This window comes from Misgurnus anguillicaudatus, chromosome 24 (assembly GCF_027580225.2).
Source record: "Misgurnus anguillicaudatus chromosome 24, ASM2758022v2, whole genome shotgun sequence".
NCBI classification, from domain to species: domain Eukaryota; kingdom Metazoa; phylum Chordata; class Actinopteri; order Cypriniformes; family Cobitidae; genus Misgurnus; species Misgurnus anguillicaudatus.
In genome coordinates, this window is record NC_073360.2 from 41823026 (window position 1) to 41844852 (window position 21827).

The 21827-nt window shown below is 37.5% G+C and overlaps 2 protein-coding genes across 4 annotated transcripts in view; both read right to left on the reverse strand.

Moving 5' to 3' along the window:
* LOC129437097 (uncharacterized) overlaps positions 1-21827 on the reverse strand; it is a 524696-nt gene that overhangs the window by 196731 nt on the left and 306138 nt on the right. The window lies entirely within an intron of this gene.
* The window catches only part of LOC129437131 (uncharacterized), a 41628-nt gene that overhangs the window by 9357 nt on the left and 10444 nt on the right, over positions 1-21827 (reverse strand). The window contains exons 2-3 of the mRNA XM_073863022.1: positions 17281-18104; positions 10692-11097 (exon numbers count right to left, since the gene is read on the reverse strand). Of these exons, the coding sequence (XP_073719123.1) occupies positions 10692-11097; positions 17281-18104 (1230 nt within the window). The remainder of the gene's footprint in view (positions 1-10691; positions 11098-17280; positions 18105-21827) is intronic.

Sequence of the window (21827 nt, forward strand, 5' to 3'; positions counted from 1 at the left end):
CAACATTCACGGATGTTACCGACAAAGATGACTGATGGAGTTAACATGACTTGATTGAAATGCGATCCAGTGATGTGCAAAGTGCGGAACTTTTCTTTTTTAGAGGCTCACCAATTCAATCTCCCCATGTAGATTTAATAAGCCACTGATTAAATCTACAGCTTTTTAAATTACAACTTTATTTTTTGCGGACAACACTTTTCGGGAATGAACGGAGGGTTTCCAATGTTACTGTTGGTAATACACTAATGCTTTGTGTACACCTAAAGACTTTGAAAAGATTTAGAAAAGACTTTATAAGATTATCAGCTCACATCTAAAGACTTGGGTTCACAGTTTTTAGTCTCAGACTAAAGATTATACAAACACTGAATCTTGTAGTGACACTATTTACAAGACTACAACAAGATTATTTTAGCGTTTTATCATCATGCTCAGCAGTGATTTAACAAAAATGTATGCGCGTGTCCATTGTGCTTTCACACCAGCTGCGTTTGCAGCGCATACTGTGCAGTTTACAGTTTTTCTCAGTCACTTTGGTACAATTCTCAGATCAGAATTGAAATTCTCAAAACTACTTGTTCATTTCTCACATCATTGTGTCACTTGTGCACATCAAAAAAGCAGTTTCTTATTTCTTTGAACAAGTTGCAAATGCTTTGGTACATCCATGCAAATGATTATGTACAGCTTTTTCCTACATTATCGATTGCTTATGTCATGTTGATCAAAATGTATTATAATGGGGCTCTGTCTTACCCCCCACAACATTTAGGCATCAGTTCATAGTATAAGTCTTTACATGCTAAATTATTGAACAACTTCTCATAATACAGTTCTCATAATTGTGCCGGTCAAACATATTTTTTTAAAATTTCTATTAGAAGTTTTTTCTAAATCTGTCCTGACTTGGTAAATTGCTCCCAGGTGAATCTCAACTTTCTCTAACAGACAGAAATGTCCCCAGCAAGCAAAAACTGAGATTTTGAAATGACGGCTAATTATAGACCCAATATAGTCCAGCTATGAGTAACCCACTTTTACCCTAAATAACCTTGAATTTGGTTACATGCCATTTTTGCCAAAATAACTTGAAGATGTATGATATTCCAACAGGTGTTCAAGGTGTTTGCTTTCATTTCTTTTACATAATCTAAAAGTATTTGCATTGTCTATTTTTTGGCTATGGTTAGATGTCTATTAGACTTTCACTGGCAGCCCAAATTTAGCCTTGTTAGCCAAACATGCTTGCTGGGTCAGGAGGTATAGGAAGACTTCAGTGTAAGACAGCACTGCATGTACAGTTTTCCCTAAAGATATTGTTCAATGTTCACATTTCTACTTTTTTTCTTTGGGATATGCAGTGCTTTTCCTTTCTGTATGGCAATGACATGGTTTGTCAATGAATTACAGTACAAACAGTAAAAGCGTAAATGTAAATTTTGTTTAGTCTCTTGCAATCAAACTCCCACAGAACTTACACTCAGGTGTAAATTACAATTTACAATACTTGTAAACTATCGCTAAAGTTTTGACGACATTAGGAAATCACTTCAGAGTAAAATGTTATATTGACAACGTGACTAAACAATTTGACTGTCTTATCCATACACAATGACACATTGACTTGTCATTCTGATGGCAATGACATGTTCATTGACACAGATATTTGAGAGATGAATTTTGAGTAAGAGAGTGGCGTTTGCAGGTTATCCATGATGTTTTGCTACTTGTCCGAATTGTTTTGAGAAATGCACTCACTGTTTTGCAAATTGTGAGTATGATTCGAGAAATGTACCAAAGCGACTGAGAAAAACTGTAATAACAGTATAAAAATCTCAAGTTCACATTACTTTATTTTATATGCATTAATGAGCAAAACCTCTTCAAGACGGTTTTTGACGGTCAGTGTAATTTATATAACTGTAATTTGTATAACCCACATTGTTTTCGTGCTGTTCTGGTTCGTGTAATGACAGATATAGACACAATACACAATTATAGACATAAAAAGCCATTGGCACATTATTAAATCTGTTTCTCTTAGGTTTTAAGATAAAATAAAAAAAATCACTCAGTGATTGACAGCATGAAGCAGTCGATCGTGTTTCCCGTCAACAGTTTAAGCATAAGATTTAGATTTGAAGAGCTCTTTTCCAAAACGCTATAAATCCATTTCAATAGTTTTCAGAAAAAGTACATTTTTTACCTAGACCCACACATTTTGTGCATATTCAATTTATTCTGTTATAATTGTTTTTTTTTTGCTCAATCTGAACATGTTAAATAATGATTATTAAATCAAACGACAATATTGTTGATTATAAATTCAAAGATAATTTTATTTTTTTTCAAAACGCTACAAATCCATAATTTTTTTCCATAAATTGAATTTTTTTATTCTTTAAAAAAAAAAAAAAAAAATAAGAGAACATCCAACATATACTCAGGGACTCTACTATAAATGAATAAGTAAATTATTCAGATTGTAATATACATTGGAGCCAGTATGAAATAAACAGAATTACACATAACTAACTTGCTATTACTCCCTCCACCATTTCAGTTTTCTCCTTAGCAGGGCATTAGGAACCTCTTTTGCTTAATATATTTCACCTCTCTCTCTCTCTCTCTCTCTCTCCTATACACAGTTTGTATTAACCTCACACGCACACACAGCGAGCTCCCCTCGTTCTGTTCTCAATGACATACCGTAACAACGCGCTCATAATGTCCAATCCAAAAAGCACAACTTTACAGATGTCCCTGCATTGGTCACTAGCCACATTTTGTACTTTTGCACGACATTGATCAATGTATCAAACGCCAGTCTGTCTATCAGCAGGCTATCGAACTATTCAGTACTTTTCATGTTACGTTAGCAGGCTTCTTCACAGGAATTAAACTTTATCGCGAACGTACAAAACGGTATTAAACGAGCCAGTTCTGAAACGAAAGTTGTACATACCAAACACTTTGATTAAGATCGACTTGCAAACGGGTACCTTCTCTGGGTGATGTATTAACATGACATTAATCCTCATTTTGAGTAATGAATGAACATAAACAAACATCTGTTCAGACTCAGAGTGCCGCCATTGGATTGCGTCGAACGCTCATCGAGTTCTGATTGGTCGAGAGGATAAATCGCGTTTAGGCTAAAAATAGACTCGGCGCTTATCGCGTTTTGGAAAAGAACGGCATCTTGTGCCTACATTTTAACAAGGAAATGTAGTGATTTGGCATGAAACGTTCATGGAGCAGTGAATAGGTTCAGTACATAGCCAAATGACATGACAAACTCATTTTTTTAAAAATGGCGTTTATCGCGTTTTGGAAAAGAGCTCTTCATTTATAGATGTACGTTATCTGTTTCTCTGAACAGTATTAAGCTATATGAGGACTCATTTGCTGGGCAGAGAGTGAATGACAGCGCAGTCTTCTGATGTTTTTAAATATTTAATTGCTTTCTTTTACATTGCTCAAAGTCATGACTGTTTGAAACACACATTTATGACATTTATGGCGTCACATGTATGACCGCACGCGTGCGGTGTCCGTGCTTGTGATTTAACTTGTTAACATGGGCGCCGAAAAAAACATGCGCCGCTTACGCGTTGCTCACGCTTGCGGTGTGAAGAATGTAAGCACATACCAGAAAACATTAGCACGTTATGCCATTCAATAGAGTGGTAGAGTAAGCATGTTAACACATACAGGCAATATCGCTCCACTTCTTTTCTTTTTCCACTCTGTCGTGGTATGAATGGCAGTTTACATCAAAAAGACACGGCTGCTCTGCCCACCGCTCGACAAGGCGCTCCTCTTTATCCACGGTCCATTTTCGCCTACTTGGCGCTCGTTGTGTTTCCCCGTACGTCGACATGTTTCTTTGTTGTGACTGATAGCTTCCTGTTTCCGGAGAACGAGTTTATTGGTTGTTGATTGGTTTACGTCATGAGACTACGCTGGGACTTGCGATAATACCAAACATGTTTGATATGAAAGACTAAAGAAAGACTGGCATAAATCGGGTCGCCGACTGCAGATTATCACCTCACAGTTAACGATCGAGACGACGGGAGCGCGCCGAGACTCCAGTTAGATTCCTAAAGACTGCCGGTCTTTAGTCTGGGACTGTGAAAAATTCTTTGCTGTACGCTAGGCATAAGACGTCATGGTTTGAAATCATGCATGGCACTAGGGATGGGCACCGAACTAGGTACTTTTATAGGCACCGACCGAATTGCGTCGGTACTACCCAGTATCGATTCACATAAAATTAATCGGTGCTCAATTTCGGTACCTGAGAGAACATGTCAGCGCGCTGCGTGAGTGAGTCTGGTACGTAGCGAAAGCGCGCGTGCGACAGAGATATTGTGTGGGAACTTGGTGACACCCCTTTGTAACTAACAGAAAGCGATCTAACGTGTGGTTAAATTTTACAAAGGATGATGCAGACAATGCTACCTGCAATATTTGTAACAGTAAGTGCAAGGCAGGCAGTGGTACATCCAACCTGAGGAAGCACTTACACAATGTGTATTTAAAAGCACAAGAGGGCTTATTAAGATGCGTTTTCGTCGATCGGATCACAAGTGGACGAGAGAGACAAATTCTGTTTACACCTGGTATTTATCAACACCAGTCCGTCTCTTTTGTCCACTTTCGACAGCTTCTGTCCTGATTACTTTGAGTGGTGGTCCGTGGAGACTGCGGGGAAGTCCCTCTGCTTTCCTTTAAGCGCGAGCTGGAGTAATGACTGTTTAAATGGACGCGAACTAATATGGTGCTGCTTGTGTTTTAAGTAAACATGCTGCACAGTGTTTTGTACATTAATATGTTGGAGCTTTCTCAGATTTTTCAGCGCAATTAATGAAATAAGATCGCGCAACTTTCATGCGCTCGCAAAATGAAACTGCGGAGATCAGCCGCTTTTAGTTTTATCAATGAAAGCCTAAAGACTGTGTGTTCACACTAAATGTCAGAAACAGGGAACTACACTAACCTTTTCCACTGGTGGCACTTGCGCTACCAACTTTTTCAGTTACTGGCGCAAAATATGATTTGGTCGCACATATTTTTTTCAAGTTATATTAAGGCGCTCTGGTTAATAATGAACAATAATGAAACTGTATTGCATACAGATATGCTTTTTATTTTACTTGCCATCTTTTAAACCACATGCCGCCTTGTTTTCTTAAACGTTGCAGTCAGTGTTTCCCACAGATCTGAAATTTACTTGGTGGTGGTAACCAGTAAAAAGGGCTATCATTACCCACTGACAAATAATGGTCTACTATACATGTGACGAAGAACTAATAATGTGTGACACAACACAATACTTTGATTTATTGAAAATTAATATTAATTTCACATTATATTTCATTAATCTAAACACTCCAAACTTTCTTTGCCATTAACAAAGCTGACACTGTTTGTCAAAGCACCACGAAAACACTTACTGTTTTTGCACTGATATATGAAGCAATTAGACCCCTTTTATCAAACTCAATATAATACAATACTATGTATAGTATATTAATAGACAGTGCAGGTCTATAGATTATAAATGTGACTGATGTTATGACTGATGTTATAATGGTAATAATTTCTATTAAATAGGCACTTTTACTGCTTCTGCTCTATCTTTCTATTTCTCTCTTGCCGATTTAAAAAGCTTAATCCACTTATTATTTCAATAATATTATTCCACTTATTTTATTTTCAAATCTACTTGTTGTCAATGGGCTTGACATTAGCACTGCTTTTTTGCTACAATCTGTGCAAAGTTAATATGGATATGGTTTTAGAAAATATATGGTTTATTAATAATAAGATTATTAAAAACATGTGAGAAAGAAAACGCAGCGCGTGGTCGTAACAAGAACCATCGCCATAGAAACCGAAGGCACGCTAAACTGCACTCGAGCTTTAGCGCGGTAGCGCTCATGGCCGTTTTCCGATCGACTCGGGTTATAAACTCAATATTAATCAGACTTGGGACCCAAAGTAATTTAACTAGGACCTAACCGGACCCGACCGACCATTTAAAATATAAACCCGGAACCATACGGGTCCCGCGTCCTCAGTGAAGAAAGACCTCTGCTCAAGTTCAGAAACATGGAAGACACTGCGCTTGCGTCGCACCCAATTCATTGAGAAACAGCTGAGCACAGCACGCAAACGCACACTGATATAGAGAGACACGACGTGCTTTCACGCAAAATGAAGCCAACGTGTTGATGGCTCAGAGCACGAAAACGTATTCTTAAAATCCACATTTATGTTTTAATAAATGCTCATAGTAAATCATAGCATATTGTCTAAAACATTAGGTAGCACATTTGCGACCCATTAATCATTAGGGTCGCAACGGCAGTTCAAAAGGTCGCATATGCGACCATTTTGGTCGCAGTGTAGCTCCCTGAGAAATGACTTAAAACTTTGTGCTCAGTACCTCAGATTAGATAAATGGACGGAGAGAAGGCGGTCCGTGTGGCTGTTCCAACACATTCAACCACTATAGTGGTTTTTGATGGGTATATTACGGATCATATACTATATTAATATTATATTAGGCTTAAGGCCTGTTGTTTCTACACTATGCCATGAGAAAAGGTCAACATAACCGATAAACAAGAGGACGTCATTCTAGATTAGTTAACTTTCGTTTTCTCAGTTTCCTAATTAAAACACTATACCCCGATTGTTCTCGCCACGATTATTATGAGAAAAGGTCAACATAATCGATAAACAAGATGACGTCATTCTAGATTAGTTAACTTTCATTTTCTCAGTTTCCCCAATTAAAAGAGACCAGGTGCAATCCTGCGACTATACCCCGATTATTCTCGCCACAATTATTTTGAGAAACAAGTTCGAAACAACCGACAAACAGACAACGTCATTTTAAGATTTGAGAAGTCCAGCTATATAGGCTATGTCATTTTAGATATGAAGAAGGATTCAGCTGCTCATCAAACAAATAAATTATTTATGGCAAGCCAAGACCAATTAGAAGAGTATACGTCATCTCAGATAAGAAGTGTTTGATCTTACTGTATAAAAAATTGAGTCAGATGTTGGGAGGGCAGATGATCTTTGAGCACCTCTTTGAGGGGTATTGATTGTCTCACTTTGTTGGCTCAAGCGAATAAAGTAATTTTTGTTTGGCACCTGGAACCTTTGTCTCCTGAGTATTTTTTCTTATGAAGATTCAAGCTAAGACTTTTTGCCACAACACCACATGCGAACCAAATGCCAATGCTGGCCAGCTTGGCAAAAAAGTATCTGTGTCCAGTCCTCTTCTACATCCCCACTGTGTCCCTTGCTGTAGAAAACACTCGCACTGGCATGGCTTTTACCTGAGAAAGTTGACATGCTGATTTTTCTAAAAAACACAACTGCTCGTTTTTTTTCTACATAAAAGTTTAATTATGTTGCTTTTATGACGTTTATGTCCATTGATCATTTGTCATACATATAAATAAATAAATAAAATATATAAGTAAGACATATGCCCTGGATGTTATAGGGATTTTTTTTTGTAAAGATTGTGTGTATTATTAAACATTTTGAAATAAATGACAAAATGTTGAAAATGAGAGGTTTAGGCTTATTATGTCCATCGAAAGTCACTTAAGTCAGAGTAAAGTATCGAAAAAGGTACCGCTGGGTACCGGTATCGAATTCCAGGTACCGGTAAAAATGTGAACGGTACACAACCCTACATGGCACGGAAGGTTCCCCTGCTTAAACCAGCACATGTCCAGGCCCATCTTAAGTTTGACCATTTGGATGATCCAGAGGAGTCATGGGAGAAAGTCATGTGGTCAGATGAGAACAAAATAGAACTTTTTGGTCATAATTCCACTAAATGTGTTAGAAGAATGATGAGTACCATCCCAAGGAACACCATCCCTACTGTGAAGCATGGGGGTGGTAGCATCATGCTTTGGGGGTGTTTCTCTACACATTTGACAGGACAACTGCACTGTATTAGGGAGAGGATTACCGGGCCCATGTATTGCAAGATTTTGGAGAAAAACCTCCTTCCCTCAGTTAGAGCATTGAAGATGGGTTAAGGCTGGGTCTTCCAACATGACAATGACCTGAAGCAAACAGCCAGGATAACCAGGGAGTGGATCTGTAAGAAGCATATCAAGCATGGCCTAGCCAGTCTCCAGACCTAAACTAGGTTTGTTGCGATAGTCTGTGAAACAGTGATTACCGGTGCTTCAGCCTCTCACCGGTTAGATCCATTCAGGGAACACTGAATGTCAACAATAATTTTAATCAAAAGATCTTTATTTATATATACAACAACTGATGTCCGTCCATTTCTTGTGTTGTTTACTTATTACTTATTTAACATTAATTTATTCAAGAATCACTAAATGAGATTAAAACTCTTTTCATATCACGTTCTGTAAAAACAGTGCTGTTTGTGGTACACAAACGGTTAACAGATCTTGTTCTCTGCAATGAGTCCGGCGTCTGTAACTCACATCGCTAATAGGATTGGCTTTCTTTTTCTGAGTCCCCCCCAACCTACGTCGCTTTACGATTGGTTTGTCTTAACTCGCTAAACGTGACGTAAGCTCCATTCGTTTGAAACAAAGCGCCAGTCTGATGCGATGTGAATGATTATGCAGGCAGGCTAAAGGTAAGTGAGTGAGGAAGAAAGCATTCTTATATTAACAGTTTTATGCACAAAATAAGTGACACATAATGATTCAGGGACAGTGTCTTTCATGGCAATCCCATATTAACCTGAGGAGTTGCAAACCAAGTTGTAACACACTATAGTGCACACTGAGCTGTCTGCATGTAGTTTAACTAAAGAAAACACAAACAATAAAAGAAAGCAATAAAAAGAAAGCACCAACAATAAAATAATTGCTAATACAGTAGTTAGTAATTAATGTTTTTGGTTTGGGATTTTTTTTGTGATGGCTGTTGAATAAGTATAATGTGTTATATTTTTTTCTGCTGGAGCAGATTGGGAGGAAATCTGATGGTGCAGTATTGTATTTGCACAGTCAGAATCTTCACTGGCATCACAAAAAAGTACAAAATAAAATACAAATAAAATGCCTATTGTTGATGTAACATTACTAAATGAGACACCTAAGATTAAGATAACATTATTTACATCCCCACAAATGTCAAAATAAAAATGTTGCCCTTGTTTTGGATAAATGACTGTACTCATTAGTGTTCAAAATGTATATTTGCAAAGAAAAGTTAATGGTTTTATTTATTACTGTTCATGATCATTTCAAGAGGACTTATTCAATTATGTAGCTGACACAGAAAAGGTGTATTTCTCACTGAATATTTCTGTTACCCTTTTTAAAAGTATTTGTTTGTTTGTTACAAATGTTGTTTAATAACTGAATGTTTATTTGAGTATTGTATATGTTTAACAATTGTCAATAGTGACACCTACTGGTGAAAATATGTAGCATCGTATGTAGGTCACGTGTTTTTGATAACCTGCATTGAACATCGGGAAAGCAGCATGAGGTGATTACACGAACGGAGAAGTGTAAGATCGAAAGAAGTGTAAGATTAATAAGATTGTTTGTTAAGAAAATCTCTAATGTCTCCTGAATCCTGATTGGAAAGCACACAGTATGTTTGTTTGTGTTTTGGTTATGTTTGTGTATAATTTAAGGTATTTTGTGCATTTAGTATGTTTAACAAGACATGATTAATCTACAATGTAATGTAAAATGACTTCATCACAAATGTAATTGCAATTTTATTTTATTCTTTAGTTTTTCACGGTGCTCAGATGTTTGTGATGACAAGGGGACAGACATTAAAACTGAAAATCTGAATCTGAATGCATCAGTTGAAGCGTGCTTATTTTCTAATCACGGAGAAAAACTTCAGGAGCTGTTATAAATTAAGTAAAATCAATTCTTTACTTATGAGCAGTTTGTGGCCTAGTTGCATTTTAGTTTGTATGGGTTATGTCAGCATGATAAAGTTTGGCCCTCATAAGGGGACATTTTTTTTTGATCCGGCCCTCAGCTTAAACGAATATGACACCCCTGCCTTACATAGATTTTCAATGGAGGGTCAGAATGCTCTCAGACTAAATTTCTTACAGAAAAAAAACATCTCCGAAGATGAAGGGAGGTCTTGCTAGTTTGGAACGACATGAGGGTGAGTCATTTATTACATTATTTTCTTACAGGTTTGGAAGGACATGAGGGTAAGTCATTAATGACATTATTTTTATTTCTGAGTGAACTATCCCTTTAATAAAGGCCACCCATTAGGCTATAAAAGTTTATTCGTTATAGCTTAAAAAAACCTACAGGGTACATTCTTTCTAGGTTATAAAATATAACTAAAAATAACCTACATGGAACGTTCTGGGAACGTTAACGTTTTTGTGTCCCGAGAACGTTAGGGGAACGTTCTGTTTTTGCTGGGCTCCCGGTTTTTAAGACAATCTGAGCACTTTGGGTTTTAGAACGACACAGAGGTAAGTGATTTTAGGGGGGGGGGGGGGGCTACGTGCCTGATAAGTTTTAAAGATATCCTAAACTAAAATGTCCTTAAATTTTAGTACTTAAATATTTTGGACTTTTGCTTAGTGAGTTTGTGACAAAACAGGTGCTCACATGACAGTTAAAAATGTTAAAAACACAACAAAAATTAAGGAGACATACCTGATGGAATAAAATCATCATCTTCATCAGTGCGATCTTCCTCTTTTGCGGGTTCAGTTTTGATTTCTGTGGGTTCAGTTTTGATTTCTGTGGGTTCAGTTTTGATTTCTGTGGGTTCAGTTTTCATTACTGTGGGTTCAGTTTTAATCTTCATCATGAGGTTCTTGAAGTCAATGAGTTTAACTGAACACATCTTCAGTTTGGTCTGCAGGATCTGCTGCTGTTCTCCAGCGTTACAGACAGAATCCAGAGACTCTGTGGAGGTTTGATCCTCCTGTAAGCTCTGTTTACTGTCACACACTGTAGTGTCCTGCATCGTCTCCACAATAAAATACACAGAGACAAGACTCCGTTTAAACTCAGTGAAACACGCGACGCAAGAGAGAAAACACGAGGATAAACAAACACATCACACGCGCGCTCTTTCGTTCTTCCTTTCTTTAGTGAGTTTATCTGCGGATTAAAGAGCTGCATCGCCTCCTGCTGTACTGGAGAGAGAAGACGCTTCTTCTTCTTCGGTAGTTTTACGGGCAGTTTGCAAACAGTGTGCATTACCGCCATCTTCTGGGCTGCGGTGTGAACTCACCTTTAGCGAAAGCCAGTGGCAAAGAGCGGCAGAATTTGAAAACAATGTGAAATCAGCGAAAACGCGTCTAAATGGGAAACAGCTGTTGTGCGATGGACTGTACTAACATATTTAACAAGAATTCGGATCTGTCGTTTTACAGACTGCCAAAAACACTGAAAGGAGAAGTAAATAGATCGTTCATGCCAACGTCCACAGACCACAGGTGGGTTGATAAGTAGGGTCACTATCAAGCAGAGGTTTTACTTTCTACTTAAAAGTATTTTTTCAAGTATTTGTATTTTATCCGTGTATTTCTTTGAAAACAAACATTCCAAAGCATATTATCATATTTTTTATTCTATTACTTTTCATAAATACAAGTTTTTGTTTTACATTTAATTTTAAGTACCTTAACATACTTTTACTTGGGTAAAAGTAGGCTACACAATTTAAATGTAATTAGGTATTAAATAAATTTTAATAAAGAATACATAGATTATATGCTTTAGAACAGTGTTTCTCAAACTTTTTCACCCTAAGGACCACTTTATCTTCCAATTTTTTTCTGAGGACCACCTAACAGAATCCACTCTCAACACACCCCCAAAAAACAACAAAACAGGAAGGATAAGCTAAATTTAAGTTTAATATGCAACTGTTTCAAGTCAAAAACTAATTTGTTAAACACAAAGGCAATGCTATGTTCAGAAATTATTATATGAATTTTATTTCATTTGAACAAGTAAATGTGAAACAAGTTAAAGCTTAATATGAACAACAAACTGCACATATGAAAAAAAAAATCTGCAATTAAACATACTATAACAGCCTAGGTCCCACTTAATGTCATTCCAAAGAGCCCTTAATTTAAAACTGAGGTGGTGGTATATGCTGTTGTAACAATAAAATGCTGAAAAAAAATTCCCCTTAATGTCCAAAATCACTGAAATTACAGGAATTTTACACATGAAACAAAAACTAGTACATTACAAAACTAATAGATATGTGGACTTTAGCTGCTTTCAGTTGACGCTTGATCCTTCTTTTGACTCCTCTTTGGTTTAGCCACCGATCCATTTTTACATTATTAAAACAGAATGGCAAGAACTGATATCACAGTTTTGCAAGTGCATTAAAAATCTACTTAAATAAGTGACGATTGTATAAACACTTGCCTAGTTAAGGCCATCTTTTGGCAGACCACTAGTGCTTTAGAATGTAGTGAAGTAATGTTTTTCCCAATACAAACATCCTAATAAAGAACAGATGCTTGGAAAATGTAACTAATTTAACTAAGTATGGTCCACCTCTGCTATCAAGTCCAACTAAATTCAATTTAAAGTCGCCATGAAACAGACACTCTTCTGCAGGCAGGGGGAGGGGCGGGGCTGTGTTTCCTACCCTCCACCGCCACTTTCAGAGTGTGCTTGTAGCAGCTAGGAGGCTGCTCAGGTTGCAGCAACAATACAATTTGTCCAGTTAAAAGATGTTCTATCACTGAAATAATTTTAGAGACATTATTTAAAGGTAAAAAAAACTACATAGTGTTGCTTTAAGCTGATAATAGTCAGTGCACGCTTTTGCAATCTGTAGGCTACTCACAGTTTTGCAAACTTGATTTGTAGCCCCTCCCTCATTTTTGAAACCGCTTTGTTGCTTTTATTCGTGCTTTCCAAGCTTCCTATTAATGTTGGATATTTTCAGAAATTAATAACGTTTTAACTGTGTTAAGCTTTTTTATATGTTCCTAACTGGAAACGTGCTTTACGTTGTACGTAATATTTACGAAATATTCTAATCGGATGCTACAGTCCTTCCTGCATGCAATTTAAACAGTTATGCAATTGTATTTAATTATTTAAATACTTATTTAGTTAATATGTTATTATTATCAAATAACATTGTAAAATTGCAGTCAGCCAAAAACAAAATCAAAGAATCTGCATTCTCCTCTTGAAAAGGTGACACATTAACGTCATTTAACACAGAAGGTTGAGTTCATGGTATGAGCTCACTAGTGTACCGTGATTTCAGGGCAATAATACATATGTATCCTTAACATGTTTCTCATCTTCTATCCAGTTTTCCTGGTATCTGATGTCTAAGACCTTTCTAATCTGTATTTCTGTAATCTGTATTTTTTTACGACTATACACTTTTTATGACCTTTCTAAGGCCATCTTTTTTGGCATTCCTATTCTGATACTCATTTTGATACACAACAAGAGATTTTTCTAGTGAGTTATCTTGCTCGTTTCACTTTAATTCATTTCCACTATTTTTCTGCCACCACACTGTGTGCAGCTTGCAGTGACATAACTGTGAAGTATACTCGGAAAAGGTCTATAGGCAGTCTATTACAGTTCACTTCTATGTGCTACCATTTCACACTGCATCTGGTCAAGATGCTCTCAATGCAATAACAGGTCATTTAGCTTTCCTAGAAAGAATAAAAAGATTGACAAAATACTGAACAATTATGTAAACTTTAATTTACCAGCCCAGAGAATAGGCCCATAGAGGAAGTCAGGGTACGTAATCATTGTAAAAATGAACAAAGCATTTACTGAACAATCTCAACCATAGACTGTAAAAAAAGATGGACGAACGCCCGTTCGCTCTCTTCCACTAGTGAAAGTGAAGCCGCCTACTGAACACTTGAAAATACATCAGCGTGATAAAAACTACAGTAAATAACAGAAACCAGCTTCGGAAAAAAGATAATTGAAGTGTTATTAAATTGTTTAGTTGGTCTCAAGTTCCGTTGAATAACATGGGGGAGGCGGGGTTTATGACCTAAACTGGGACGAGCCACTGGGGGGGCGACCGAGACGTTTTGGCTTCACTTTTCAGGGCTTGTGCGGCAGTTCCTTTCTCAGTGTGTTCCTATACCAAGCAAAGTTAATTTACAATTAATGACATTGTGGTCCCAAGACATTAAGAGTTTAAAACCAATTTCTAACATCACATAGCACACAATATAAAATAAACAAGTTTAATACATAACCAAAGAGTTTATATAAAATGGGTATAAAAATGATACATTTGTAAAAAATATGAAAAACAACACAAATTAACACTATTGTATATAGTTCTGAACAGTTTGTGTGCTCCCGGACACACACTCTTTACCAGCTTGGCACACCAAATAAAAGGCACTTTTAAGGCATTGACATCATGTCAGGCAGTCACGTGGGTCGCACATGCTGCTAGGCGCTTAAAGTTCAATACGTTCGATTAGCCGTTCGTCGATCTGACATTTATTTGCACATTTTATCCGCCATATGGATAACCTGCCATAGTTTAATAGTAAAGTGCCATCACCTGCTTTCTGAACTGGCTGTCGCTTTACTGACGAGATGCGCGAGACAATCGCATGCGATTTATCATGCAGCCCTCTTTTTAAGTTACATCATGAAGCCAGAGAAAACTAAAATGATATATTGTAAATGATTATGTGATGCTAATGTGTTGTTTTGTAATGCTAAAGTCTTTGGTAGCCACAAGTTTTGATAAAATATCTGTTGGAAATCAAACGTTTTTTTTCTTAAGTTACAGACACCGGCCCATTTAGTGCACAGAAACTAACATTTAGTTTACCTCCATGGGTAACGTTATTTCAAATGTGTATTTCACTCATGAAACAACCGTCAAAGAACAACACTTTTATAGTAAGAAAAAATTATACTACGGAAGTGAATGGGGATCACAAATGTCTTGATTTCAAACTTTCCTCAAAATATCTTCCCTCGTGTTCATCAGAACAAAGAAATTTATACAGGTTTGTAACAACATGAAAGTGAGTAAAAAATAACAGAAATTTAATTTTTGTGTGAACTATTCCTCCAGGACATCATAACACCTAAAATAAAACTAGAAAGCTTTCAAATATGGGACCTTTAAGTCATTTTTCATCCTCCATACAGTACTGTTAATCTAAAAACATGAGCAGCAGAGTTTTATTTCATTTGTATGTTTGTTCTGTTCTAGTTATCTGCGATATTGCTCATAATTTGATTATAAGGGGTCTTTGCCCATTCAGTGTTGTTTTGGGCAGACCTTTTAGCTTTAGTCTGATATACCCTTATGTTGAGTTTGTGTTACGCTGAGACCTTGTTTATAAAGTTGAGAAACACGTGCCTTGCCTTGTTATTTAAATACACCACAAAAAGTATTGGAAATGGGTGTACGTTTGACAGGTAGATACATGTAAAACCTTAAGCTTACCATGAAATGTGTCGTCAGACTTATAATCATTTTCGTTCCGTCTCGTCATGTTTTCGTCACCTTAAAGCCATTTTTAGCTAGTCATCATCGCGTTATCGTCATAAAAAAGGTGGGTCAATGAAATAATTTTGTTATCGTCATCGTTGACGAAAACAACACTGACCCCTATTGTATCCGCTAGTTTTCTTATTACTCTTCCGATGATTCTTCTTCTTCCGCCATTGCGGTCTATGGCAGCCCATAGCAGGGTACATAGGAAAGTAATAAAATTTGGCACGCTTATAAAGGACTGTCCAAAAAGTCTCCACAGCAAATTTGGAGTCTCTCTCTCTAACCCGCTAGCGCCACCAACAGTTTTGCTTTTAACTTCTGACCTGTAAGTCCTAAACACAAAATTCTTGTCTGATTTTCCTCTGAATCCTTGGCTCAAGACGATTCGATTGGACCCTATGACGTCATTTTCCATTATGAAAATTTTTCCACCATTTTGAATTATTCATAAAAGCTACTTTTGCAAACTTGTCCTAGAGCTTTTGCCCAATTGCAAAGAAAAACGTTATGTAGCATCTACAGGCACTCAAGGCAAAAAGTTATGGAATTCATGTCGATTCGCCAATCCGTTTCCGTAAACCGCGTCAACCAATTTTACATAAAGCGCTAAAAAACAGATTTGATGCTGTATCTTCACCAAACTTAAGCCTATTGACACGACACTTGGTACTTGTGATGCCAGTCAGGATCTGAGAGGGCATGCCCAGTTTCATCACAGCGCCACCTAGTGGTAAGACGAATGTTTTACATGCCTATAACTTTGGCTGCAATTGACGTATTCTCAAGGGACTTCTTTTCCTGGAGTCCTGAATAGTCGCGGAGTCTAACGATACCAAACATGCCAGATTTCGCCTCACGTTTAGCCCTGCGCAGCAAAACAGCACTTAAAAAACATGCACCAATATCCCCGCAAGCGTAATTCCGATCGACTTGAAAACACAAAAGCAAGAACAATGCATTACCTTCTGAACAGAAACCTCTATTGCCGCAACATGTACATTTTCATCAGAAATGGCAGAAAATTGCGAAATTATCTCCAAATTTTTTATTTTTTACACTTAAATCAGGGATGGGCAACTGGCGGCCCAAGGGCCGCACACGGCCTGGGGTAAATTTTAATATGGCCCGCTGGACCACATTATACTTAATCAAATACTTTTAAAATAGTGATTTTTTTGTATTAGGATGTAAATACTCCCAACCAGGAGGGGGCACTAGGTCCCGCGGATTTATTACCTGAGGTTGCATGCACATTTTTTTCATTGCGCCACCTACTGGTTTTGAGAGAGAATACCTGTTGGTATTTTGACAAAAACTACTGTTACAGTACAACTAAAACCTTGAGTCATCATGAATTAATCTTTTAATGGCTTGGAATATTTTCATTGGTTCATGCCAATTCACTCCCTAGCAACCAATGAGAATACCTTATCAACTGTTTTTGCAAGAGCTATTTCTTTGCATCAGAACATCGTAGAGACATTGGGGTGGGCTCTTTTGACACATTAACACAGTGGTCACCAATCCTGGTCCTGGAGGGCCGGTGTCTCTGCAGAGTTTAGCTCCAACCCTAATCAAACACACCTGAAACACCTTAATTCTTCTTCTTATTTTACTGTTAACTTGTTTTTAACAAAATGTAAAACGTTATATACGTTTTTGGTGTCATAACCTTATTAAGGTCACTGGTGCTTTACAAAGTTTGGCTGTTGATGAACTCTTCCCACAAACATTACAGTCTTAAGATTTGTCTCCAGTGTGAACTCTCTGATGGTATTTTAAGGAAGATAAAGCAGTAAACGTCTTGTCACACTGGGAGCATTTGAAAGGTTTTTCACCTGTATGAACTCTCTCGTGATTAAGTAAGGCAGCCTTTGCACTAAAACTCTTCCCACAGATACTACAGTGATGAGGTTTCTCTCCAGTATGAACTCTTTGATGAACTCTTAAATAGGATGAATTAGTGAAGCTCTTTCCACAGTGAAAGCAGATGTAAGATTTCTCTCCAGTATGAACTCTCTGATGAGATTTTAAGGAAGTTGAGTGAGCAAACGTCTTGTCACACTGAGAGCATTTGAAAGGTTTTTCACCTGTATGAATTCTGTTGTGCATTAGTAATGTAGACCCTTGACTAAAACTCTTCCCACAGAGACTACAGTGATGAGGTTTCTCTCCAGTGTGAACTCTCTGATGGGTTTTTAAGTTACTTGAATAAGTAAACGTCTTGTTACACTGAGAGCATTTGAAAGGTTTTTCACCTGTATGAACTCTTTTGTGATAAAAAAAGTTTCCCTGTTGTCCAAAACTCTTTCCACAGACACTACATTGATAAGGTTTCTCTCCAGTATGAACTCTCTGATGGTTTTTTAAGTAAGCTGAACAAGTAAACGTCATGTCACACTGAGAGCATTTGAAAGGTTTTGTGTGTTTTCTCTCATGTATCTCTAAATGTCTCTGTGAGCTGAATGTCTTTTCACAGGTGATGCAGGAAAGAGTTTGTGCTGTCAGTCGCTCTTTTGATGTTGAGGACGTTATTTCTATATCCAAACTGGAATCACTCTTCACATCTGAAAGAAACACAAAACAATTAAATTGTCTTTTCTCTCTTATTAACACAAAGAAGGATGAAAAATTTAGATTCTGTATAGTGATGGGAAATCTGACTCTTTTTTGCAAATCAGTACTTTCGGTAGAGCACACAGCCCTGCCCCTCCCCTGCCTGCAGAAGAGTGTCTGATACCGGGCACTGTTGCACTTTTCAACCACATGGGGGAGCTATAAGTCATTTTTACATGGAAACTACATAGTTCTGCTTTAAGAAATTATGTCATTCACATCCAGAATGGTAAAATACATTAAAAAATGTTCAAGTAAAGTTGTGCATGGTTGATTTATTATTATTATTTTGTTGTCCAACTAAAGCACCTTCAAAAACCTTTAACAGGAATCATGATCAAGCTCATAACAACTTAAAATATAATCTGCATACACACGCACCTAACATAAACAAATTTTAGTAAAAAAGCTGTTTAATATAATTAGCTGTACCATGCATATTTCCCGTATGTTTTATTGTAATATTAAATAAACGTGCTTTATACCTGTCAATCATCTCATCAGTTTATAGATATAGGCTATATATTAGCACTAGGGCTGGGATAAACGATTATTTTTTAAACGATTAATCTAGCGATTATTTTTTCGATGCATCGATTAATCTAACGATTCATTTTATCAGTCCGATTCGACTTCGATTCTCTATTATCTTCCCATTAATTAACTAATAGCAATTTATACATGTTGATTTACATATCTGAATGTAAACATTTCAATATATGTTCATTGCTCTTAAAATTTCAAAATAAAAAAAGACTATACAAGTGCAAAATAATGCATTCTTAGTCAGAGGTAGCATTCAGTAAAGCATTTGCAGCTCATACTGTGCAGTTTATTAACAGTATAAAAATCACAAGTTCAAATTACTTTATTTTACATGCATTTATGAGCAAAACCTCTTCAATGTGCCTTTTGATGGTCAGTGTAAATTTTATAACTTGATTTGTTTAATCCACATTGTTTTCGTGCTGTTCTAGTCCATTTAATGACAGATATAAACACAATTATAGACTTAAGAAGCACATATATTATTAAATCTCTTTCTCTTAAGTTTGTTAAGATAGATTAGGAGTCATTTACTGCTGGACAGAGAGTGAATCAAAGCGCAGTCTTCTGGCAACAGTGACATATTTCATTGCTTTCTGTTAAATTGCTCAGAGTCATGACTGTTTAAAACACAATTCACATTCAGGATTTTATGGTAAAAATGACACTTTTTCGCGTCAATCCACGAGCATTTAAACCATAAACAAAGCACTTTCACTTTAATTGAGCTTGAGCAGCGCAGCAGAACCGACGCAGAAACGATTGCAGCGCTGTTGCTACAGAGCCGCGAGCTCGCGCTGCTCATGCGGCGGAGTGCATGCTTGTTAACATGGGCGCTGAAAAAAAACACGCACGGTTTCATTTGCTGTGTGAAACCGGCGTGGACTGAAGCCACTCGCGTAGCTACTATTCTACGGCGCCGCCTTTTGGGGTCTGACGAATCGACGCGCATATTTTGCGTCAACGTATTTTTTGCGTCGACGTCGTCGATTACGTCGACGCGTTGTCCCAGCCCTAATTAGCACAGCAACCCACTGATGTCCAACATGTGTACTGTTTGGCTCACGCATGTGTACTGTTTGGCTCACGCATGCTCAGTATCCACAGTTCTTTGATTCTTAGTTCTTCGGACGCGTCTGATAGAAACCTCTCTCGAATCAGTGTACTGATGCCTAAATAAATGTAGCAACAAGTTCCTGACTCGAGAATTACTGTATTGTGCTGTTTAGTAAACGCATGCGCAGTATTAACGACTCATCAAGTCGGACGCGTCCGATAGAAACCATTCTTGATTCGTGTATTCAGTGTATCGGTGACTCTGGAATACCAGTATGTTTGCTGCGCATGCTCAGTATCAACAAAGTTCACCAGGTCTCGGTTCAGTCAGTGATGCTGTTGTAGAGAGCTCCTATGAAGAGTTTAGATACAAATTACTTGCTCTTATTTAGAAGCGGAATGACTGTCAAACACATCTGAAAGTGAGTAACTTGCGGATTATTACTGTCTCGAGACACAAACTTTTTAAACGATTCAGTCAGATTAGGTGTACTGATTCAACTCGTTCACTGAAAAGAACCGGTTCAAAAGAATGATTTGTTCACGAACCGGACATCACTAATTCTGTATCTTTTTCCATATTCATAAACAGAGGACAGGTGTTAGTTAGTCCTGTTATTATTAGGGTTGGGTATTGTTAGGAAGTTTCTGGTTACGGTTTCATATAATTAAAAAAAATGCACAATACGTATTATACACAATTCAATTCAGTTCAATAACTTTCAAAATATTTTAAATGTAAAGTGAATTAATAGTTTCACAGGCACTATATCATTTATTCCTGTTAAAGGAGTCATTGTAAGATCCCACCTGGTGAAGTGGACATAGGAGCAGTAGTTCTCAAACATATGATTTGAGATTTATATAAGCTGAAGTGTTTTGTCATATATCCTGCAAAGGCTGCTGTACAAGTAAACATTTTTGTATGTGCATGCGTGCATTGATGCATATAGGCTTATATATAATGCATACATATATTTTAAAATATAATAATGTAAACGAGGATCAGATATAAGTTTCATAACAAACATGCATATTCATATGTGCCGATTTCTTTCCGCTGGAGACTGCTTGTCACAACGTCAAGCAATGCTTGGGTTACTTAGCAATGACAGATGCTTTGTAGCTTCCACGCGCTTTATAGAGGAAAGCGGCACAATCACGTTTTCCGCATTGTTTAAATGTGAAGCAATTGAGCATAATGTGCATTTCAGTGGGTGCTCGAGCCCCAGAGCAACCACGGGATCTGCGCTAATATGCGTGTATATGCGTGTTTATGCGAGGTGAAGCAGTTATCAACAGGAGTCCACAGAAACGTGTAAGTGTATTTGATTTTAGACTTCTGAAGTTTTAGAGCAGTGTCGTTGCTAAGAAACGCTCTCTTGTTTACCTTTGTCTCACGTGCTGTAATCCATGTTTGTTCTCGTGTGTCCTCACGTGCGTTAGTGTATTACAGTAGTTACAGTAGTAGTTTCGGCCATTAACTTCTTGTTGATTGTTATCGGGCGTGGCCTGCTGAGTTTCAGTCCACAATTGAAGCACTTATTAGAGCAGGCAGTCCACCGCGGCAGCGGTCGCGTGCAGCCCTCGTCGTGTTAAAACCGAAGAGTGTTAAGACCGAAGAGTGTAAAGACCATCGACTCTACCTGCGCGACTCCGAGCAGGGACACCGACAGGGCACTTGACTATTGCCCTTTTTGTACTAACTTTTTCTATTTATCTCTTTAGCACTCTTATTTTCCTCTCTTGTACATTTTCTATTCTTATATTTTTACTATGTGTTTTCAAATCTCTACTGTCATTACAACTCGTACATCTGTTGTATCACGTTGCCGCGGGTGAAATATTAACAACCTCCGCACGCTCCCTCCTTCCACTATTGCCTCACTCTCTCTTCCCATTGGCTTATGGAACTGCCAATCTGCTGTCAACAAAGCAGATTTCATAATTGCCATTGCCTCACATTCTGGCCTTTCTGTTTTAGCACTTACTGAGACATGGATTAAACCAGAGGACACTGCCACTCCGGCTGCCCTCTCCAACAACTACACTTTCTCACACAGTCCTCACAC